Below are 24,534 nucleotides of genomic sequence, written 5' to 3'. Positions count from 1 at the left end.
TGAACATTTTTCAGCCGTGCATTTCCTCATTCAAAGCAATGAGTTTTTCAGGCCTGCCACATTAATATATCTCCTATGGGAAGACATGTCTTACGGCTGCTGTATCAGTTTCTGTCTTCATGCCATCTCTCTCCTGCACACAGTATGTGGAGCCCAGGCCACGAGAGGTGTGTTTCTGGGTGATTTACCACAGGCATCCAGGCCTTCCTGTGCGCCTCATTACTCCGGGCTCAGCTAAGAGCCAGTCGGCCTCTGGCCCGTCAGCCAGGGGGGCACTGTGTGTTTGCATTAGCACTTATATGGCCCATATTTTCCCCTCCAAATTCAATGATGGAATTGCTTACAGAACGTGTTTCCTATTTAAGTGAGTAAAGCAAAAGCGATTTGTTGGAAAGACGAGATCCATCAGGAGAATAATTTCAAAAGGGGGACAGAGCCTGCAGTACTTGTCTTTTGCAGTAATTTCTAAGATTCATGGGAACATAGCGTTGGATGCTATGTTCCCTAACAAAAGGGACATCAGAAAATTATTTTTTATTTTTACTGGCCTGTCCTTCAAATGAAGTTCATTTAGACTTGGTGTATGACTCTTAGAAAATTGATTATTTTTCCCTCACTCAGCATTTGCCTTGCTAGTTCTTGAATGATGATATTACATACTTTGAGTACATCAGCATGTGTATAAATGTCATTTAGGCCAAGTGTGGACATCTTGCTTATTTATTTAACATGAATAAACTACCTCCTTAGTTGATTTATTTTTTTAAATTTTTTTATTTGTATTTTTTTTCTGTTTTTGAAATTCAGCAGTGATGGGATCAGTTTTTATCCCTCATGCTACATAGATGGAAAATGAACTTTGGATGGTTCCATATTAGCAGTGTTGACATTTAGTTGATTTTTATGGTTTTCTGTCTCCCAAGACCTAAACCTTCCAGCCCTGGACAGACCAATGGCATCAGCACCCCTGAACAACTCACTGGATGCTTCCAGGTCAGTGCTGCAGTCTCCACAGAAGCTTTAATCTGTCTGCAGTTTGTCTTTATTATTGGACATCAAATGGAAAACTGATGTCCGGAGCGGTATCCTCCATGTCTTTTTGCTTCACAACATTGCTCACAAGCGCTTGCTTTTATTTGGATAATGTGCTTTTGACTACACAGCCTGTTCTGCTTCATCTCTAGTGCATGCACGACACATCTGTTTATTACATATCTGTTTATTTCACTGTCCTCAAGATGGAAGCAATACAAGATGTTGTAGTGGTTTAGTGCTTGTTCCTGTGTTTTACTGAGATGATGAGTTCCAAAGAACCACCCTCAGCACATGGTGATACTGACTTGCAAAGTCTGTGGACCTGATACAACCTTTATTCCTGTGTACATGCACGGGCTGACATTCTCACAAGTGTCCATTATGCCTCTCACCTGAGCCTTTCAGTACTTGTAATGCAGCATTAAGATCAAATTACATTCAACAGATACTAATGCAGCAACATTCCTCTGATGTGATGTTTCGTAGGAGGCAGTAATAGTGAGTCGAGATGAGAACCAGAACTACAGAGAGTATACCATCTCCAGCCCTGCCTCACTGTCCCCTGGGCCCTACTCGCCAGATCCTCCAGCCAGCCCCGACGGGAAGAGGGAGAGGCTGACGCCCACTATCAACAAGAGGTAGCTCTTTTTGATCTGTTGTTTTTGACATCAATCCAAAGCACCGACATGCTCAAGCATGCAAATCAGATTTGATTTGCGTATCTGACAGAAATCAGACATGACTGATTCTAAGCAATGCTATGTGATGCTGCTGGTTGGAAGTTACATTTAAAAAAAAATGCTGAAAACATTAGCAGAACTTAAATATTCCCTTGCTCGTTGTTGGACAGATACCGAACCCTCTGCCAGCATTTCCACTCCTACATTATTACTGTGCTCACTGCTGTTGTAATGAAAGCAAAGGATTATAGTGTCTGAAGTCACACACACGCGGTCTGGTTACTTGTAAATTACAGTTTGGACAATCAGCCTGAAAGAGTAGACTAAAAAATTCTTTAAAATACAAACATGGTCCAAGAGAAAGTCTCAAGACATTTTTGAGCTTGACATTTTCAGATGGACAGTCGTTTTCTCAAACTCGTCCATTCACTGCTTAAACAGGCTTACATCTGGACAAAAGGCTGCAACAAGTGCTCTCTTGACTCCACAACAGGCTCAGAGTCAATAGGTATGGGAATAACAGACAGAAAGTGGAGCCATGGGATTGTACTGTAGTAACAAAGGATATGCACAGGATATCACATTCCACCGTTTGCATTCACTTCAACAAAAGGCAGAATGTGGAACATTCACCATGCTTTCTCTGAGCATGGCCGTTTGTTAACTCTCCTGGACAGCTCTTAGTAGGTCACAGTTCAAACCCAAATTTTCTGCTTTGTCTGGACTGATTGAAACTTCCACTCGGCACTTACTTGATTTTGTTCTTGCAGTTAATATAGTTACAGTTAATTTTATAACTGTTTAAACATCAGATTGGGAGTAGAATATATGAGTAAGTATGAGTATGTATGGTTTTTATGAATGAATCTTATAGATGTGGGTGATACGGATAAAACCCTGTATCATGATATATCTAATTTTATGTTACAAATATTACATCTCATCACATAAAAATCTAGTACTGCCTTCAGTCAGTCCAACTAATTCTTTTGCAACTTTGTACACAATAGCCACCTAAGCAACATAATCATATATGTGTCTGTTGTCTTTACATTTTAGTGTCCAGCTGCGCTCGTGGTCTCCAGAGGACAAGAGTCACAGGCTGTCCAGACCACTGTCACAGGTTGGTTTCAGCCAAATCTTCTTCTTGTTTCTTTGTAACTGCTGCTTTTGAAGCAGGCGTTTGAGATTTTCAGTCTGAAGTTGTTTACCATTTGTTCAGTCAATAACTGTCCACCCTGTAAAAGGAAAGCAGCTGAATTCCCGCTGTAAAAGGTCTTTAATTGGATGGGGACAATTGGTTTTTAGCAAGCGTGAAATTACTCTTTCCACCAACCAGAAAAATAAGCTGTAGGTGTCTCGGTTTGAATTTGGTCAAACTGATTTTCTATTTAAAAAGAAAACGTGTTATACTTTTATACTATTTTATGATATGTAAGAGTCAGGATCACTGTCTGAGTGCATGGAGTATATACTTTTTTGAAGAAGTAGTAGTAGCACAGTATACTGGACAAATACGTAGATGTCCTCACAAAGTCAGTTCATCAGTAGCTGCAGTTTTAGGCTTGAGTTCACTCAGACAGTACACTTGAAGGTTTTTGTTCTCTCTGTAGCTCTCTGAGAGATGTATTTATTTTGACTGCACTGCCCGAGTCTGTAGGAATAACAAATCTGAATTCTTAGCCTTTTGCTCTTGAATCGTTGCTCTGATGCCACAAAGGATGCCCTGCAAAAGGTTTTTGGACTCAGGTGTACTATAATGTGGACTTCACAGCAGAGGCAGGATACGGAGAGGGACTGACATTTTAATAGGAGGGAGTGCATAAACTAGAAAGGTCAGTCTTTGAAAATATCTGACATTAAGCCCGACAACAGCCTGGAGCTGTTTCATTCAGAGCCTGCTCCAAGGAAAAAAAATGATTACTTTCCTTCAAAACAATGGCCTTAACCTTTAGTTGTCTGAATGGAGACTCATTAGTCTCAGCAAGCGGTAAAATATGGGAAGTGGTAAAATACAGACTTGGGGTTATCATAAGATTGCAGCTGAATTATGCTGTACTCATTTACCATTCCAGCACCAAAACCAAGAGGGGGAACTCAGGCGTCTGGATAGACTCCAGTGAGTTAAAGAGAGAAAATGTTGTGGGAAAGTTCATCATGAGCTATTTGAGCTATGCCTCAAATAGCTTGGTCTCAAGCATAGGTCCCACTGAAGACAGAACATGCGAGATGACGGCAGGAAAAAACACACAAGACCTTTTGTGATGACACAAGGAATTCCAGCCATTTTTATAACTCTGGACATAACACAAAGTTAGATAAATATGCAGAGGTTTGAACTTCAAAACATCCAAGCGTTCCTTCTAAGAGGCCGCTCGCTGAGAAGGTCCATTTTTAAAACTTCTCTTCGAGTTTGGGATTCTTTGTGTTGTTTACATGTTAAATGGGATTCAGATGCACTGTCACTCACAGTGGTGTCCAGCCTTTGAGAGCGGTGGCTTGCGTCAGAGTACTTTTTGATCTCTCTCACACTGGGAGAAAGATGAGCCAGTCTGTCCATGATCTAACTGGGGTCCAAGTGGGTCTTTTGAAGATGTTGTCTTTACCTTTTATGATCAGTTGTGACCAGTCTTTGTGGAAAGAAAACGCTTCTTTCGGCCATGACTGCCTTGAAATCTGGTCTCAGGAAAAAGCAGTCTTGAGGAATGCAAGACAGAGAGTCGCGTCTAATAATAACTAATTTGATGCAACTGCGAAATTGCGTGGCATGTTGTCTCCTTTCATGTTGTTTTAGGGCAGTTAGGGTGTGCAACATGTCTGTGTGTGTGCAGACATGAATCAGCTCTGACTGGGTCACTATTTAGCCAGATTCAGCTGACATGAGTGTGATGTGTGATGTTCACTTGGCCGACTGATGCCGCAGGCAGGCAGACAGACAGTAGACTGGACGGGAGATGATAGAGCTGTTTAGTGTCAAGTCCTTAGACTTGGATGTGAACTAGCTTGTCTGGGCCATGGACCTCTGTTGGCTGAAAAGCTATTATAAATAAACCATTTGAAATTCCAGTCATGAATTTTAGAGCTTTTAAAGGGTTACTCCACCATTTTATACGTTAAAAAGATCAGCTTGTTGCAAAAAGCACTACTTGTTCTGTGAAAACATTTGTATAATGTCTTTCTATATAATTCTGAGAAAATAACTGAAATTATGTCACTGAGGTTGAGTTTTTCCTGAGCCTTTAAATTCAACAGAGTCTGTGTAACAAAGTGTGAGGGTCGAGTTTTAAAGGACAAGTGTGTACCTGGCAGGGTCAGTTTAGTGATAGACCCTATTGGGTTGCATTATGGGAAATGTAGGATTTGGTGTACTTGGAGCTAAAAGTCAGGAAGGTTTAGCCTCTGCTTCTTCAGTTTTTGCCTCTTGTGAGTCCCCCAATATCCAGTCCTTTGGCTAAATTGCAAACATCCTAGGTTTGTCATTGTTTATCAGTATTTCCCACAGAAGGCACTGCGAGCGTCTGCGAAATACAGATGCTGATGTTTTCGTCAATCCAAAACCACATTCAGAAACACACGGTGGAGTTATAAGTGAGGCTGTGGCCAGCAAACCTTGGTGGAGCAAACTTCCGTATTAGCGGACCAAAAAACACATTAGGAGCTGTGTTGTGGCTGAAAGCTTCATCAGTGAGCCCCTAGGAATGAGCTCGCTCCTGTCATGGCCGTCCATCCGGGACGGCCTCACATGTTTGTGGTATTTATGGAGTCGCTCATTCTCCCATTCCCCTTACCATTTTTAAATTCACCCTTTTCTCTCATTCTTCTAATGTTGGCGTTTGTATCGTCTCGTATCCTCCGGGAAACATTACATTCTTTCTGTCTCCCTCCGCTCCAATGTCAACTTGGCTCTTTTTTCCCTCCACTATTTGTAACTGGTCGTTCAGTATGTTCGAATTAATATCAAGCCATCAGCTTTGAGGTGAGAGCAGTTTGAGAAATTTGATCACTGCTTTGTGTACCCTTTTTTTTTTTCTTTTTGGTTTGTTTTGTTTTACTTTTTTTCTAGTCTTAAAGCTGATTTGGACCGCTCGCTTGGTCTTTGCTTGACGGCCTTGGTGTTTACCATCATCCTGCCTTGTGGATGAGAATTTGGGGTTTTGGCTGACCCCTTCCTCCAAGGGTTGTCTACCCTGGTTTTAAAGTGGTGATGAGCCTCCCGCCGCAGCGCTGTGATTAGTGAGTGGAGTTCTTTCAGAGCGCTCAGTGGGGAAATGGCTGGGGAGAGGCCTGCCATGGGCACACTGTGTATTATGCTGCTTGGGCTGGCAGGAACACAGCAGCCCACTGAGCGCTGAGATGTGGAGCCTCCATGACAAGGGCCTCTGTCCTGCCTGAGAGGTGCAGAGTGCTGCTATATCAGGTGATCAGCCTTTCTGAAAAGCTCCTAAAAGGCTTTTCCACCCCTGTTTTGGCTCCCTGAGTGAGGAGAGTGGGATGCGCAACAGGATCCTCCATTTTCCAGGGTGTTGAATATCCTGAGAAAATGCCCCTGTACAATAGTGGCTGTGATGGCAGAGGCCGTGGAAGGCTGGCGCTGCGTTTTCCCTCACGTCACAAAGCTTGTCGTTGTGTGATGGGAGCTGGAAGAGGTTGGGCCGAGGGGGGGGACACCAGGGAGCCCGCTGACATTCCCAAACTGTACTTAAGCCATCACACCACTCTGCTGAGCCTATAGAGGCTACTGAAACACAGCAGTGTCCTTTGTGCCTCATCATGGAGTCTTAACTGCCTGCTACACCACACAGAACACACAAATGATAATATGCACATATCAGAATTGTGTGTTTAAAAATGGACACTTCACTTTATGACTTTCGTAGACAAACGCCCTTGACTTCTCTACACGTTTTTACATTACGCATAGTATCTCTGGGATTTATTCTGATTTTTGTTCCTGTTTGCATCCAGCATTTGTTGTTACCTTTTTTAAATTTGACTGTAAAACAGATTTCCCTTGGTGTCTGCATTGACCTTTGTTTCCCATACCATAAACATTTGGCCATGTGAAGGAATTGTTTTTCAGGAAATCTGTACAGTACATCTTGATCAAGAGCTCTGGAGGGTGATGTAAATAAGGAAAGTGACCTTTAATCACAAGGTGTGGGTTCAAGTCCTTTTTACAGGAAGCATGAAGTGAAGCAACAGTACCAACACACCAGCAACTGTAAAATGCATTGTTACTGAAATACATTGTTGGAATAAGTAAGAGAAGCTGTTTTCATCTGTGATTCTACAGTGGCATTGATGCACTTTATTATGTGTATGATTGTTCCCTGCAGTTTTCTTCTGTCATACCATGATGAGTTTGGAGATGTTCATGGGATTTAGTATCTACTAGCTCACCACCATCCCAAGGAGAAAAAAAACAACAAAAAAAAGAAGCCAAGCATGAGATTGTGTCTGAACTGGCCGGGCACCGTCATGATTCAGAGCATCTGTTTATATCATCAAGAAGTGACCACAACAGGATCTTTGTTGCGATGAGCAGGGCCAAAACCAAACTGCTTTTCATGAGACATGACCCGTCGCTAGGCCATTAGGACCAGGCTCCGTGTCTGGGTTTGCAGTTGCTGCACTTTGAGGTTCCTGAGGGTTGCCTTAGTGGGCTGCCTGATCCTGTGCTGGGTCAGGCAGGCAGTTTTATAAATATTCCTCCTAGTGTAGGATGACCAGGTCCATCAGGGTGACACTCAGTTTTGGGTCTGTGCAGACCAAACTTTTCCTCTCTATGCTGAATTGGGTGGAGTGGCCTTGGCTGTATGACATGTGTCACTAAGCTCTTTATCCAGAGAATCCGTGGTAAATATCCATCCATACATCCTCTATCCCATACAGATCTGTCTGCCATTCTCCTCACAGCAGGCCAGCCTGCACGCCAGCGGCTGGCTTTGTCCTGCTCTATTCTGGAGGTTGTGGTGGACTCGAGTGCAAATCTGTGGTCATCGTTTTGGAAAAGAAACGGAGAGTTGACTCGCAGGAATAGAACTAAGTTTATGTTTTTTAAATGGAGTCAAAATGTAAAACTTTATATTGCACGCACTGTTGATTGAAGAGTGAGGAATTCTTTGTCTTCAAGACTGGAAACTTGTAGAAGTAAATTCAGCTCACCTGTAGTGGCTTCTCCTCCAGCACTAAACACAGATATGCATATCTTTTCCTTGACGATGATGGCTTGGATTGATGTACTATTTCAGGTTTGACATGAGTGGGGCTGTTTGGTTTGGCAGGCCAGCGCGGTTCTGAGCCAAGCCAGTGTCAGGGGAGCGATGCTGGCAGTGGCCACAGTGGAGGGATGTTTTCTTCTTCTCCTCTGCACAGTGAGCTCTGTGACTGGACAGTGTGAGGCCTTTTCACGTGGACTCGTAGCCGTTAAGCTTGGGGTCCATTGTGGCCACTGCACAGGCAGCATGCCTCCCCTCATCCCCACTGATTGATCAGCACGCCTGTTTTTCTTTCCTCTGGAGTGGAAAAGCAAACTGGGGCACTTTTGATTCCCCATGCTTTCCAGGCCCCCGGGCGCACTCACGGGGACATTCGGCCCTGCGAGTTTTATGGGCAAATGTTGGCCGGGAGAGATGGGCCTTTTTACAAGTTGGTGCTGTTTACGAAGGTGGTTGAGCAGTATGTCAACATTCCTAAAGTTGTTGTCAAGGGAACGACGTGTATAACTGCCCCTCAGTGTATTCACGCCAACAAAAACAGACATGTCAGCATATATTCCCCTAGTTTTACACAGGACAACACCTACGTTTTAGGGTAATGGTTGCTATGGCTGCATTTGTTGGTCATAAATCATAATTGTTCAGCTGGTAAAATGGCAAATGCAGTTAACGCTGAAGAATAATTCTGCTACACTGGGACACTGTAAATACATTTCTTGCCGATGGTTTAGATTTATGTTTTAGCCATTAATGGAAATTCCTGTCGAAATGTGAGTATTAAGCTGTGCTCCATCATATTGTATTACATTATAAGTCATAGTGCTATGTCATGCAGTAGAGTTATACCTCTGTGTGAAACCAGAGTGAAACATACCAGATGGTTTCTGTCTAATTACTGCAGTTGTGATGCTGTCGGACTCATTAACCATTAGAGCCTTTTATGGGGGGAATTTTCACTCAGTTGTTAAAAGTGGTACCATATCTAGACCTCCCAGCTGATTAAAATTTTGATCAGCACACACTTGGCTTAAATACAACCTCTTCTGATTGTTTTTTTTTCTTTTATTTTGTGTTTTTTTTTTTTTTTTTTTTTTGATGCATATGAAAAGAGGCATCCGGGTGACCATAAATTAAAAGTTTCATAAAGTCCAGCGATTTCAGTCCAACCATAATGAACTCCAGATGTCTGATGAGCTTGATACGCTGCTCGAGTCGGAGCCTTGTGGGGAATTTAATAGGGATGAAAAATGTGTTGCTTGTAGCACCCTTCGTGGATAAATAAACGCTCAGACTCTTATTCATTCTTCATTGTGTGCCTGACTTTTGGTGGCAGTGTAGGTGGGTGCCTCGTCCCCCCTCAGACCACCTACACTATGATCACATGAGACGGCTTTGACTTCTCTCTGGGTCTGAAAGTATTCACTGTGCCATTACGTTCTTCACAACTCACACATTCAGGTTTATCCACGTTAATAATGGATATCAAATTAAAACTGCAGTACAGAATGAGGTTACCTGACGATGATGATGACGCTGTTGTCAAACATGTCTTGGAGCATATACATGTAAACTCTTTGGTGCAATGAGACATTGCCTTAGGCAGTAATATTGAATTAAGACTGCAAACTGGAAACTAAAGTCCCACAGGCTGAGAGTAACAGACTAAATGTAGATCTGTAATAACTGACAGTGGTAACGGCGCAGAGTGAATTACTGTATGCTCACAGTCATCCTGTTGTCCTCATCCCTCTGCTGTTCATTTTGCCTCTAATCTTGTACATATGGTTTCTATCTGCAGCAGTCTAATAGAGTGTGGCCATGGTGAACGGGGGGGGGGCGCATTAGCACTGGCATCACGAAAATCTGTCACTTTATTCCATGTTATTGAACGCTGCACTATGTAAGCCTGTGCCAAGAATTTATATGTAGAGAGCATTATAGAGGATTGAGAAGATTGAGCTTGACTTCTAAAGCTTACTCCATGTACAGCAGTTTGAACTGGGTGCTGCATTTGAAGAGTAAGTTAAAGAAGATGGTAAACTAAGCATGCCTTAAGGTTAGGAAACTAGGTACCACTTTTGTATATTAAATGCTGTACTTGAAAATGCATATGTAGGAGAGAGGAAATGGGCTCATCATGTGAAGCTGGGTGTATAGGAGATGTAGTCAGTCTGCACCCATCAGCCCTCAGGTCTGATCATATCATTATTCCAAACAGTGTTTTGGTCTGAGACCCTCCATAAAGCAGCAGCAGTGGGATATGAGGCAATAAAAAAGGTAAAGAATGTTAATGACATGAATTTTGATATAAAACGATGCCCTGTGTTCAGCCGTAGATTGTGTTTTATTTGTTGCAGAATGTGGACACAATAATGAACCATCGCTCAGACATAATTACAAGGCAGGGGCCATCAGTGACAGTGGATAACGAGTAGGTTACCGTCAGCCTCAGGTCTTTGCTCCGGACCTCCACCAATGCACACGGCTGGATAGGAAACACTGTACACGGCTCTGATTATTACCCAGCCCAGGATGTCTGGTGTCCCCTGCCTCATTTTAGTTTTGCAGCCGTGTGTGGTGGAGACAGTGAATAAGCAGTTATAGCACTTTCTTACAGCAGCACCAAGTTTCCCAAAATAAAAGCTCCTCTCTGCATCGCTCTTGTGTGCTGCTGGCCCATGCCCTGTAATTGAAGCTGCAGGGTGGTAATGATGATGATGCAGAGTGGCTTGCATGGAGCCAGACTGAAGGCTCCTCCACTGGCACTGTCCCCAACGTCTCCCATGGGCCTTGATCTGAAACAGCTGCCCTCACTTCAGTTCGCCATTTCCTGTTTGTTTGCGTCTTGAAGTGGCCAATCAAGAAGGAGGCTTGTTGGTGTTTCAGAGTGATTCTCTTGGCTGTTTTGACTGTTTGTCCTCCATGTTTTTCCCCTCCTACACCAAGTCTCTTCTTGAGCCTAAGCCAGTCACTTAGTCATTCATTCACTGAAATCAGATCCTGACAAATTAAGTGTATTTACACTACAGTTAAAAAAGAAGTCACAGAAAGTGGCTTTTAGAATTTGGTTGACAGAAACAATGCAACATTAGCTAAGAAACCCCTCAACTCTCATCCCATTTTGAGATGTTGTCAGATGTTGCTCAGCTCTGATTGGAGCACAGAAACAGGTGACATCACCTTGTTCCAACTCAGCCCCACCCACTTGAATGCAGTTGAAAAACACTATACAGAAATCTCTCATGAGAAATACCTGAATTTTTTTTTTTTTAATATGTGTTTATTTTTTTTGTCTCTGACCCCATTGCTCGTATTAAGAAGCCAACTGAGAAAGTAAGTTTTCTGGGCCCTGTAATAAGTGAGAGTTTGTGTTTGAGTGCTTGCATGTGCTCACACATACTCTTAAATACAACACCCTTAAGTGGCATACTTTTAGATATGTTATTGCATATGTAGTTCAAGGCCAACACAACATACCAGTGACTTGCCCTAATGATCCTGGGTATGTTGACTATGAGCTCCTGATTACAGTTCAGTGCAGCTTTAATCAGAGCTTCCTCCTTTAGCCAGCCACAGAGACCAGGAAGAATTGGCTGATGATTTTCTCCAGTGGTCTGTCCCATCTCTGAACCATGCTCCCATCCAAGACAAAATAATAGGCTTTCCTCAGCCTGTCTGTGCCCCTCCCTAAGTTTTGAGACATAGGGGCATTGTTGGCACTGCCATGGTGCAGTTTAGCAAAAACATTGCAGCTCTGAGATCAACCATGTGTTATGGTTTGATGGCTCACAATGGATCAGTGATGACTTTAGAACAAAGATGTTTTGGAGAGCTCAGCTTAAGGCTGTTGCCAACCGTGCCATGGCTACTGCTGTAAAAGTCTGGCATCGGACACTGCAGAATTGATGATGGTGATGGAAGAACTGCTCAAAGGTTTTTTTTTGTTTTTTTTTTAACTTTCTAAGGTCAAACTCAATCACAGCTGCATTCTCCCTGTCACTGTGGAGCGCTTGTTTTTTCTCTCTTCCTTTTGTTTTTCTTTACTTCATTGCATTCCTCTTGAGTCTCGTAGATTAGAGTTGTGATTTTATCCGTGAATTCTCCTGCTGTTGGAGAGCATGAAGGTCCACACTCAGTAGCCAGCCACTTATATAACATAGGTTTGGTTTGCATTAGTGTGGATTCATATGCACATACTGTGTGGCTTTCCTAGGTCTTTCTGAAAGACTCTCCATCTCTATATGCCCTTGAGATTGGTTCACAGCAGGAGAGGACGTGGATGTCTCTATTCTTGTACTCTGATATGGAATATGTGATCTTATGGGCCTGCAGTTATTATGCTGGGTTTATCCTGGGAAGAATCGCAGGGAGACGTCCCAGTGATCGTTTCTGGTAAAGGCTTCCTGGCACGCACCACTAATCTGCCCACTCACTAAGGAAAAAGAAGAGGAAAATTGGACTCAATTGAGAACAGAGACATTGTTCAAAGAGTTGCTGAATTGGAAGCGGGTGCTGGCATTAGACACCCAAATCTTTTCACTCCATCAGTGCCACTGAGTCAGCATCGAGCTCCAGCACCAGCTCCAGCTCTAGCTTGAGTCTCAAGACATGTACCAGTTCAAAGAGCCGGGTGGAGACACCCTCCCTTGGATGGGGCCTGCAAAACACTGATGCCAGCTGGTGACGGTTGAGGGAGAAAAACTTAGTGAGCTTTACTGTGAAAGCTGTACGCTCAAGTTGTCTGTGGGCTGTTTGCTCTCATAAGTTTTCCTGGACTGTGCACAGACCTAAAATAAAGTAATGGCTTTGTTTCCCCAGCAAACTGGAAGTTGAGAAACTGTTTTGAGACTTGTTCATTTTATTTATTTATTTTTTCTTTGGTTAGTCATTTTCTTGGTTGGAATATCGCATCAGTGCATGATTATGTTTTCTATGGTCAGTTTTACAGGTGGACATGGTTAGGTGCCAGACAGTGTTGTGGACAGAAACTGTTTGTTGGGATTCCTGATGGTAAAAGTGCCTGGGTTGAGTTATGTGCTCTGCAGGCTTAGTCCAGGTGCGCTGGGTGTTTAGTGTGAGCATGTGCCTCGGGTCACTTTCACTAGTGGCTCAGTCGAGCTCTCGGACAACATAATTAAAGTTAAATAAATCAACCTATGCAGTGTTCAGTGTTCTAAGCCCATGCTCCAGTCTTTGGTTTCTGTTAAGAACAGTGCCAGCTACAATAAAACAAAAAAAGAAAGTCACCAAATGTGAGCTTTGTGTGTAGAGTGGGTACGTAGCGCCCTCTTCTGTCAAAAGTCAAACATTGTTCACTTAACTAAGACTTTGCTCTGTTTCCTTCCTGAATCACAGTGTTTGTACAGTAAGCCTTCAGTTTTGTTGAATGAACTTCTCACTGTGTGGGATTTTTCCTCATTGCATGACGAGGGACAATGTTTATAACCACCATGAATAATTGTGAGATTTGCACTGCATCTGGAACCCATCGAAAAATACGCTGGCTCTGCCGTTCCTGTCAAAGCAACACTGGAGTTGGTGCCAAACATCTGTTGCCACACAATTATCATCTATCAGCTGAGGGGCTGAAGTACAGCTCTGATTATAAATGGTAATCAAGATGAAAAATGTTGATAGAGGTTGCTGTGATTGTTGAAACTGATCTCAAGCTGACACACGTGATAGAAACTTTGTTTGAGAGCACAGGCCACCAACTACAATCACACAGTGACAAATTGTACTTGTTCTGTACCTGAAACTGAAAGTTGTCCTCCACGTTTCAGTCAAATGTGATGATGCTGCCGACAAAGTAGAAAGAACAAGTTCCTGTGTCCTGTATGTGGTCTTTCTCCACCCGGAGCCTATTTAAGCTACTGATAAGTCTATCTGTTTTGATCTTGACTGAATATATCCTACATGATGGTGTGTCAGACTTTGTCGTACAGTACAGGCTCCTCAGATTTAGAGCTTCCTGAAATATGGACAGTACATTTGTTCAGCACCAGTATACTGCTTGGTGGAGCAGCTGTTTTTGTGACTCTTTACAGTGACATTGCATCATGGTCTAAGTGTTTCAATTGATTTCTCAACTCTGAACTGCAAAGTTGGTTTCAACTGCTGAGTATTAGTTTGACTTTCATGCTTACTCACTTTCTCCTGCTTTTGCTGTGACTTTTCTCTTCCTCTACAGGAGTTCTCCCCCTCAGACTACAGAAACAACTCTGTGTCGAGCAGAACCCCGACCCCACCGGGACGCTACTCACCCCATAGTCCCATTGATCGGGATGTACCCATGTCTCCCCGACGCAGGTAAACGGCAGTCGGACCGCAAACGTCAGCACTGTATTAGAACACGTCACAACACCGTAGTGTTCATTTTTGGTGCAATGAAACATTGTTTGAAGCAGAACTGCAATACAATCTTACAAATATGGCCAAACAAAAATGAGTGTACCACACAGCCTAAAGCTTCTATCTTACAGAAGTGTCAATAATGTACAGGCAGTCGTTCTGCACCATCTATTGGCCAGTAGTGGTTATACCCACAAATACAAGCCTAAGAAATCAGCACTGCCTGGTCCTGAAGATCTTGTGACCTTATTGTACTTGCAAAAAAGCTTTCATTGTGAACTTGTACAACTTACATTTATTTGAGTTTGTGAGAGAAAGATGTTGATTTGATCTGTATGATAATATTTTTGTCCATCGTTTTGTTGTAATGAATTGTTTGATGTTTGATGACAAAATAGTAACTATACCATACACCTATGTTTACAGATATTGTTGAATCAGTGGCTTCAACAGCAGCATAAAATGCTCAACATAAGCTTGACAAAAGTGATACCTCTTGCAGGGCTGCTGTATTGGATTGCATATGGTTGTATCAGTGGTTATAACGTTGCTGTACTTTCCATATTTAGAATTTATCCGAGAACCCAGTCTCCACTACAAACATTCCTTTGTATATTTGTCATTACTGTTTCCAACTTTCAAAGGTCTGTGTGGAAAGGCAATTGAAAGGGTAAATGGACTGAAAAGTCTGTTAGTCAGCTGGTGAATTCACTGCTGTGTTGCAGCTGACTCTGGGCGATTAGAGCCGTTTGCAGCTGCACTCGACGACTACATGTGAATTTTCAGCCTTTGGGAAACACTATATCGTGTCCACCACCTGCACTGCAGTTTGCTATTTTCCCTGCTTCGCCTCCTCTGATGAGGTGATGTAGCTGCACTTTGACTCACTTCATAGTTTTCAGGTGTTGAATATTAGTTGGATTTACTCAGACTCACCAGTGTTTTGTTTTTTTGTTTTTTTTTTCTCAGCAGAAATGAAAATCTTCTTTTAGTCTCGCTCTCATAATCCTTTGTGTCCACTCTGTCTGCTGGAGAGCCTGGTGCCGTTGTTTCCACAGTGCAGGATGGTTGACTTTGGCCCCAGTTCCCTCCTGGGTAACCACGGCCAGTGATGTGACGTGTCAGCACTAGCAGTCATATCCAAACACCCCATATTGCCAAAAAAGTCAGATTTCTTTACCTCTACCCCTTGATTGGCCCCCAGTCTGGAGCCCCCAGCCTGCACAGCAAGCCTCTCCCTGCTCCTCCCCAGCCAATCACAGACCGGTGACACCCATTTACCCACCCCTTTATGTCGCGTGGCCAATGAGTTTCAGCTCAGGGGCACACCTTTCAGTCAGACTCTTGTTTTTCTGTCTTGTCTGGTTTAGATAGAGGTGTGTGTTCGGCATCTGAGTGTGTGTTGCACTAGTGTTCTGTTCTGTTTTATTTTTTTATTTTTTTTTTCTTCCCCCTCTTGTATGGTCTGAGTTGCTGTAGGAGTGTTAGTGAAATAATAGGAGTGTTACAGTGAGGAGTAGTTGAGCTCCCTCTCTTTGTCCTCTCTTTCTTTTTGAGGTGAGTCTTGTCATTTTGAGTTTTGTCATTTTGATCTTCTTTGTCAGGATATTCTGTTTTGGGGTTAAGTGTTACAAGGACGTCAGAATCAGAAATGTGGTTGGAATTTAGCCTTGTGATCTTAGATGTGTTTTGGCTACATGCAATTTGAGTCCCTGCTATGACTAGATTGTTATCATTGCTCCCCTTCGCGAAGTCTGGTTACGGAAACCAGCAGCACATTTGTCTCTGATGCAGACATTGTATAGATGTGAGAACCGTTGAAAGGACAATGCCCAGATGACAGATTAGTCCAAATTAGTCTGAGGTTCTGATACTTTGTGAAATCCATGCGCTTCCACTTTGAATCTGTACAGTGAAGTGCTTGTCCAGATGCATGCCTTTCTCTGTGACCATCATTGCTGTTATTTGTTTTCCTCCCATTGAAACTAAACGTTCCATTTGTTTTGAGATTGCATGTCAGAGGGGATGGTGAGTGAAGCAAAAAGGGGAAATGGATTGCCGTGGGTGGAGCTGAGCATGAGGAGAAACTTGGAGGGTGTGCGTTAAAGGTCTGTTTTCAATTTGAACCATGTTCAGTGATGTAGAGAAACGGGTCTGAGCGTTTGCTTCAGTCGCATATTTGTTGTCTTGTCTGTTTGCCATCTCCCGTTTCAGTCCTGATCATTTATCACGAAATGATGAGGGAACCTCTGATGAAACTTGCACATTCCAAATAATATAAAATGGTAACTACAAGTTAAAGTGCTCACTTTCAGCTTTAACACAGATTCAAATGCAGAACTTAAAAACCCCTTTCATGTATAGTACCCAAAATTTAGGACAGTGCAGCAGGACAAGGATCTTAAAAATAAAACCAAAGGCAACCAGGGAGTTTTCTTTCTGGCCAAACAGTTAAATTCTTGACTGGCGAAGTCCATCACCTGACCTCAGTCCAACTAAGTATGTTTCACAGAAACACTGAAGGCTAAAGCCTGAAACAAGCAAGATGTGAAGATGGCTGTAGTACAGAACTGGCACAGCACCACCAGAGAAGAGGCCAAGTATTTGCTGATGGCTGCGATTCATAAATACCTTAGACTACAAAGGGCTTGACACCGAAAATGTGACCCAGCATTATCTAGGTTTATGTTAATTTGATAAATTACTTTACATTCCAGTAAACTGGGGGACTGTGAATAAAAAGCACTCTAATTCCTACATTATTCACCTGAAATAAAGCTTGTAGGTCCTTTTTTTTTAATCCTCACAATCATTAGTTTGTTTCAAACGCAGTATGCAGGAGTAAAGAGCGAGCATAATGACAATATAACCAAATTCAAGCCTCATGGTGCAGTGGTGGTGAAAGGTTTACATCTATCATCTATATATTAAATCACACTTGCATACAGTTTTGTCTAGTGAAGTTGAGTTGGTTGTCTCAGCTCAGATTCTTTACAGCGCAGGTGTGAGTTGATCAGTAAATATTTGGGCAGATTTGTTGTATGTGACAACAGGTGGGACAGTCAGTCAGGTTAAGTTGAGTGACTCCGGTTGACAAGTTGGCTGCAGGTGGAAGGCATCAAACCACACCTGGCCCGGTGAGCCAACCGGTTTCTACTGACAGCAGACACTCAGCAGCTCCCTCCTGCTAAACACACTGACACGAGAGCATACTTTGTGTCTTTGTGTTTCTTCGGACTTACCGCTACATCTGTCAGTTCAGATACGAAGGCTGGTGTTTCCTCAGCAGGAGCAGGGAGGGACTGGTATTCAACCACACATTTAAGTATGGAAGAAGCAGTAAAAAGTAACCGCTTTTCCTCCACACCAGGGGTAAAGAATTTGCTTGTAAAATGAGCCACTGTTCTTTCTGCTAATTGCTTAATGAGCTGACAGCATATATTACCCCTAGGTGAAAGTTTCCTCTCCCCTTCTGTGTATTGACTGTCTGGAAATGGTCACAAGATGCATAGATAAAAGTCTTTTTTATGTTGTTTCTTGGCTGTTATGTGGACTATTAGTTCAAAGTACAAAGCTCATGTCCAGTATTTTCTATCAGGCCTTGTGTCCATGTTTCTAGGTCATTTACACAAACATGGTTGCTGAACCACTGTTACTTTACAATAGAAAACACACGTGCGATATAGCTTCCACTGTTAGCCACTCTTTGTTTTTACCCTGGGGCTGAGTTGAAACAGCTCCTCTTGTAAGAGGATAGTATTGCGATCCTGTTGAGCATGTGATGTGTGACTGGACTCTGTCTGGCCTCTTGCCTGTGGTGTGCAATCTAGACTTCATTCATTGGGGTCAAAGTCTTAAAGCCAGCTGCTGCCCCTTCCTTCATTTCCTCTGGATTCAGTTAAACCAGACTCACAAGTCTTTCATAAATGTGCATTTACAACTGAATACATCACAAAGAGTTCAACACTATAATGTGGTTTTTAGTGAATGTAGTAATCTGTGATTTTTAAATTTTTTTTTGTTTAATCCCTCTACAGCAGTTCAAGCTCTGACTTTGCCATGCAGAGGTTTGACAGGGACTCAGAGGTGTACAAGATGATCCAGGAGAATAAGGAGTCCCGCACGGCACCTCGTCAGTCCAACACCTTTAAAATGCTGCAGGAAGTCCTGGAGGCTGATGAGAAAGGTTAGTAGCAGTCTGCAACAAATGTGTACAACTGGAGAGAGAAATAATCTGGGTCTGTTTCACTTGCCATAATCGGACATTGATTAGTGAAGGCACAAACACATCCTAAATAATTTTAATCAAACTTTCTGTGGCGTAAAATGGATGATGTTAAACTTAAATGTGTTCAGTGTGTCCCTAATTAAAATGTACAACCTTTAACAGGATAATCAGTCGTAGGAAAATGGTTCGAACATGAAAACATTACACGGAGGAGCATAAATAATCAGACTGCTGGGATTTGTCGTTTATGTCCAATGCAAGATAATTAACATCGTCTCCTACGGTTGTTTGCTGGCTTCGTCTCCATCTTGAAATCATCGCTGTCAAATGTGCATGATGCAGAACAAGTGACTTCCATATGGTCATCACCTGTGCTGGCTGGAGAGAACAGCCCTCCAGTGTGCAGTTCATTATGTGAGCAGCGTATCATTCTTTCATGACGTGATAATGACCAGTGTTTGGAAACCTGTTTCACCAAGCGTGTCCCGTGGGTGATGAGCAAGTGATGATTAGTGGGAAAACCCAAACAAGCTCCACTGACAGAGGGCAGTTAAGACAAACAGCGTGTTGACGTGATGAACAGAGAGGCTCCAGCTTGTTAGGACATCTCTGTGAGCAGGTCTCTTCATGTGTGTGTGTGTGTGTGTGTGTGTGTGTGCGTATGTGTGTGTGTGTGTGTGTTTGACTCCAGAGGCAGCCCTGCGATTCCCAGGGAAACTTTCACCCAGCGCCCCTAAACCAAGCACATCAGTGGGAGGAGTCAGCAAACATCACACCTGTGAGAAGTGTGGCACCAGCATCGTGTAAGTCTACTGTCATGTGCTGTTATACGATCACGGGGATAACATAGGTGTGTGAATTACAACGATAATTTAAAATCTGCCCATCAAGTGTTTTCATTTTCTTGGTTTTTAGTGTGGTGATACAGATAAGTTATCCGCTTCACTTTTCTCAAACAGGTAAAACTGCATTGGAGGAAAATTGCATCACCACATTTGCAATGCAATTGTTGTATAAAAACATTATAAAACCACATTTGAAGTCTCATTTTCAATCAGTAAGACATGAACATGCTTATGTATTTGTTGTGGTATCAACTTCATCACTGTCTCTTCAAGTTAAACTGGTGTTTGTCGCTGCTGATCTCTGCAGCTCTCGGGCTGATTTGCTTTGGAAATGAGGGAAATCGTTTTACGCTGTTGTCAGATTGGCGTAGTGCGTTTGTGTGGCCTCTGACTGCTTTCATCTTTCCACAGCACGCAGGCCGTGCGCATCACCGACGACCGCTTCCGCCACCCAGAGTGCTACACCTGCACAGATTGCGGCCTTAACCTCAGGATGAGAGGTCACTTTTGGGTTGGAGATGTGATGTACTGTGAGAAGCACGCCAAACAGAGGTACCAAGGCCCAGGTAGTTCCCCCCAAACCACCGTGTCCCCTCGCCAATGAGTCGGCCACTCCACATCTGTGCCACTCGGGACATAGAGTGCTGCTTGTCTGAATGAAGTTCCACCTCATGTGACTCAGTTATAGACCTTGGGATGGGGCATGCAGGTGGACACTGGTCAATGACATAGCTGAGGATATTCTTTTCAGATCACATTTAACTTTACTTTGCAATATTATGATTCACTTTTTCGCCTTTCTTATAATTGTATCAGAATTGGGGCTTTGTTTTTCATAAGGACCAGCCTCCACAGTCTCTTTAGGTTAATCTTAGCTCTAATGATGCACAGCTGCCATGGACTCAAGCCACATCACATTGTACTAAGGCCAGATTTACAACAACACTTTAGACAAACTCAGCAGGACTTGCTCTCTGACTCTCTGAGGATCTGGATAATCATCTGAATATCCTGCTGACACAAAGGGACCAAAATCTCACCTACACTGCATGCCATTCAAAAAAAACAAACAAACTGTACTGTACGTAGACAGTGCTGTGTGTGAGGGTGTGTGTGTGTGTATGTATGGGAGCATGCTTTCACATGCAGAAGTGTGGTGGCTTCTGCATGCCTTCCCTGCATGTGTGCGTGACTGTGTGTGTGTGTGCATGATGGAAAAAGAGAGGGAGAGAGAGGGGCGGCAGGGAAGGGGGGGAGTCCAAATTATTACAGACACAAAGAGTTTGTGAAATTTGCGCTACAGTTAGGCCAAAAGCCCTCGAGTTTTCAGTATTTCTTTTGTAAGCAGAATTTATGAGTAAAAATAATGAAAAAAGAACATATTTGCTGACTTGTTTGGCTGTTTTGATGCTGATGAGGGACTATAGATTCATTCAATATACAATGTTTTTGTGATGGAACTGTATTCTATAATATAAACCATTTAAAATGCATTTTGTATGCACAGGACATTTAGTGTGACAAGAATTGGTGACAGTACTACACTTGTCCAGTTACAGCAGTACTCAGAGATACACTATAATGTTCTTATTTTATGTGGCACTTAATAAAATCGCACAACCTGAAGCTTCTTCAGTGATTATTGGAATAGAGTGAAACTATCGTCCTGCTGTTTCATTACTTCTTGGTGATGTCTGTCCTGTATATCCTGTAACTTTATCAACGTCACATTACGTAAGTATACGTCATATTCTTACCACTTGCAGGGATCAGGTGAGTTTTCTTTTTGTCTCTTTACCAGGAATAGCAAAGATTAAATTACCTAACTAGCACAGGTAAAAGATGAAAAAAGTAGTTTCCTGTTTGTAGTAATGATTTATGTAATAAAAACACATGGTTTTGTCTTTTAAATTCAGTAGATCTTTTTTTGCACAGCTGACATTTTGTTGTGTCTTAACAGTGAAACCCAAGTGTAACTACTTACATTAATGAAGACTCTGCTCCACTGAATACGTCATTATGTAAATTACCAAATTGTTAGTTACGCCTGTGTTTTGCCTGCTATAACACGTCAAAACATCTGCTGTTTACATTATGTGTCATTAAGTCATTAACTCTCTGTCTTCAGAATTCTCCGTCTGGAATACAAAACAGCCATGCAAATTAATCCTTTTTTAGTAATGTTGGGAGACGTACTGTATTACATAACAAATATGAAAATATGTTTTAATGCCACTTTCTCATGTTTATTCTGGCATCACTGGTGTAGAGGTAAACTGATTACCTCTTTTTAACCTCACATTTTTGAATACAAGTACAAGGATTGTGAGACGCCAAGATCTACATTAGACAAACTACACAGATCTTTCTTTGAGATTGGAGTCCTAGTTCATCATTGACATGAGCTGATTGGCTGAAGTTTACAGCTGAAGTTTACAGCATTAAAAGAAAAGGGGGGAGCGGTCACATCACTGTTCAGAGAAGACAGGTTTGACAAGTAGGGTGTTACCTATATCTAACAGACCATACAGTATGTTAGCTCAGTGAGTTACACCTTGGATTGCCTTTGAGAACTTGTTAATGTGAAATATGAAGCTGATCGTAGTAAACAGCACTCACTCTTAAAATACCCAGATGTAAGCCTGTATTATTTTTACATGTTTTTCATAGTCCTCATAAATACAGCTCTGATTAAAAGATCATTTTAAATAATATTCATGTAATTCACTTTTCTGGCCAGAAGAGGGCAACATTACTACAGTTTCAAATGTATTTCTGTACTCAGGAAAAGAGGAGCCTCCAGCAATTCTTTAATTACTAGACAAGTCAAATCAAGTCAACTTTATTTACAGAGTCCCGAATCATAACAGAAGTTATCTCCAGGCACTTTTCATACAGAGCAGGTCTAGACCGCACTCTTTATAATATTATTTACAGAGATCCAACATTTCCCCTAAGAGCAGGCACTTGATGACAGTGGCAAGGAAACACTCCCATATAACAGGTAAAAACCCTGAAGAGAACTCTGCTCATGGTGGGCAGCCATCTGCCTCCACTGTTTGGGGGGTGGGGGACAAGAGCACAGTGCAGGTTCCACATAATAGCAACACTAAATACAAAGACAATAATAGACCTAATAATAATACAATAACAATCGTAAGAGTAATGATAGCAGAACTAATAACAGAACTACTAATAATAGCTAATGAGACTAATTATGGGGGCAGTAGATGGCCCAAAGCAGCAGATCCAGACTCCACAGCTCCGAGGGCAGATGTACCTGCTGAGAGCGACAGGAGAAGAGAATAGAAATAGGAAAACACATAAAGTACAGGAAATAGAAGAAGCCAAGTTAGTGATACATATATAAGGGGTGTGAATGCACATGTATCAAGACTTCGTCCTGTATTTCCACAAAATCACAGAAATACATTTATAGTTTAGATATAAAAGCTAATTTAATTAGCACTGTGGAGGAAATGTGATAAGATGACTTAGGCTTACATAAACCTGAAGCTAACAAAGCACATGAGTAGAAGTTATTATTGGGAAGAACAGGTGACTATACAGATAACATACATGAATTTATTCACTACTGATTGCTACCTAAAATATGTATTTTATACAAATATAAGTATATACAAGCAAAAGATCATAAAAACTATTTTTCAATGTTTATACTGTATAAATCAAATTATTGGGATTGACATTGCCACTGGCTCATCTACTGCTACTAACAATAATTCTTGATGATCGACAAAGGTATTTACTGCTGAAAAATATGGCACCGCATTATGATTTGATAAGCCCATAAATTGTGGAAGCAGTGGGTTTAATGTCTCCATAAATCCTTAATTAAAACCATTCATGCAGGAAACGCCCATGGCTGCAGGAGAGACTGGTAGACTGACAGAGCGGTCCAGAGAGGGCGAGTCTTCTGCGTGCTCCTGATCACACCACTAGATGTCACAGGCTGCTCAAGAAAGACTCAGCCCCGGATGAAGGCCTCAGAGAGAGTGGGCCTGATGTTTGCATCCCTGCTGGAAGTTTTCTTTTGTTTATCCGCTGGCAGAAACACTGGCCTGCTCTATGCCTCAGCCTCAGCACTCACTTGGTCTGCTTCACATCTCAGACAGTGCTGAAAACCCCCATTGTTTTTAGATATTTTTTGCTCTAGCGTGTGATTTTGGAGGACAACGGGAACATGCCCGAGAGGACTCATCAAACAGCCGTCTCACGTACCGTCTGTCATCTCTCACATCGTCTGTCATACATCACAAAAGCTTGCGTAACTTCCACCAAAAATCACCCCGAAGACATTATCTCAGTTTTACTTTTTGAGCCTCAGAGCGTCTCTGCTTTCCACCTTTCCATCCCCGGCGTTTTCCCCTTTCTCAATACCCCACCTGGAATGGAGTCCAGATGTGGAACAGGGAGAAGGAGAGATTGCTTGCTTGGCTATAGGGAGTGAGGGGGCTGTGGGAAGCATAGAGAGAAAATGTTGGAACGACATTAAAGTTTGTCTGGATGCCATTAAGTACAATTTGATGTAATGTGCAGTTTGGAACGTGACATTTTAAATGGAAACTGTGCTCTCCAGATGAGAGAGATTTGGGCCTTGTGGAGATGGAGGGGGGTGTTGTACTTGAAGCCTTATTTAACGGCTTGGATAAACAGCTCTCTGTTTCATTGCTGAGCAGGCGCCCGTCCACTCCTTGTGCTTTCTTTCAATAATCATGCTGGCTTTCTGAGCCCGCTCCAGCGTACTGTATCATATACAGGAATAACAAACCCCGGGTCCACTGTGTGGGTCAGAGCACAGTGCACCATTATACTGCCGGGCATGCTCGCACGACTGAGGTGCCTGCAGTTTGGATATGTCAGTGAATACATGTCAAGCCCAATTGTATAAAGTCCCTTTTCAAAAGCTTTCCTGCTTCACCTTCTCATATTTTGAAATATTCTCCAGAGTTGAATCGCCACGGTCTCCATCCTCCCCAGGCCTCTCATATATCAAAAAGTATTTTTAAAACAGAAATCCATTACTGTATTTGGGGAACTTTCCACGCACACAGGCAAAAAAAAAAAAGTGAAAAAGAGAACTTGAGGAAGTTTATGATCCTCAGTATTTTTTGGATTGTGTTTGATTCTGTCAGAGAGGAAAATGTCTTTTTTTT

At 42.4% G+C, this 24,534-nt stretch overlaps 1 protein-coding gene across 2 annotated transcripts in view; it reads left to right on the top strand.

Moving 5' to 3' along the window:
* Window positions 1–20,431, top strand: part of pdlim2 (PDZ and LIM domain 2 (mystique)) — a 32,938-nt gene extending 12,507 nt beyond the window's left edge. Inside the window, exons 4-10 of one of the 2 annotated variants that reach the window (XM_041042907.1) lie at window positions 924–993; window positions 1,522–1,673; window positions 2,775–2,838; window positions 14,124–14,242; window positions 18,325–18,470; window positions 19,204–19,315; window positions 19,769–20,431. In XM_041042907.1, coding sequence (XP_040898841.1) covers window positions 924–993; window positions 1,522–1,673; window positions 2,775–2,838; window positions 14,124–14,242; window positions 18,325–18,470; window positions 19,204–19,315; window positions 19,769–19,961 — 856 coding nt within the window. In that variant the 3' untranslated portion in view covers window positions 19,962–20,431. Of the gene's footprint in view, window positions 1–923; window positions 994–1,521; window positions 1,674–2,774; window positions 2,839–14,123; window positions 14,243–18,321; window positions 18,471–19,203; window positions 19,316–19,768 lie in introns of both variants that reach the window. The other variant, XM_041042906.1, reaches the window with a different exon arrangement.
* Window positions 20,432–24,534: the final 4,103 nt, after the last annotated feature.

The sequence above is a fragment of the Toxotes jaculatrix genome, chromosome 7 (genome assembly GCF_017976425.1).
Source record: "Toxotes jaculatrix isolate fToxJac2 chromosome 7, fToxJac2.pri, whole genome shotgun sequence".
In the NCBI taxonomy this organism is placed as follows: domain Eukaryota; kingdom Metazoa; phylum Chordata; class Actinopteri; family Toxotidae; genus Toxotes; species Toxotes jaculatrix.
This window is presented reverse-complemented; position numbering and strand designations above follow the sequence as displayed.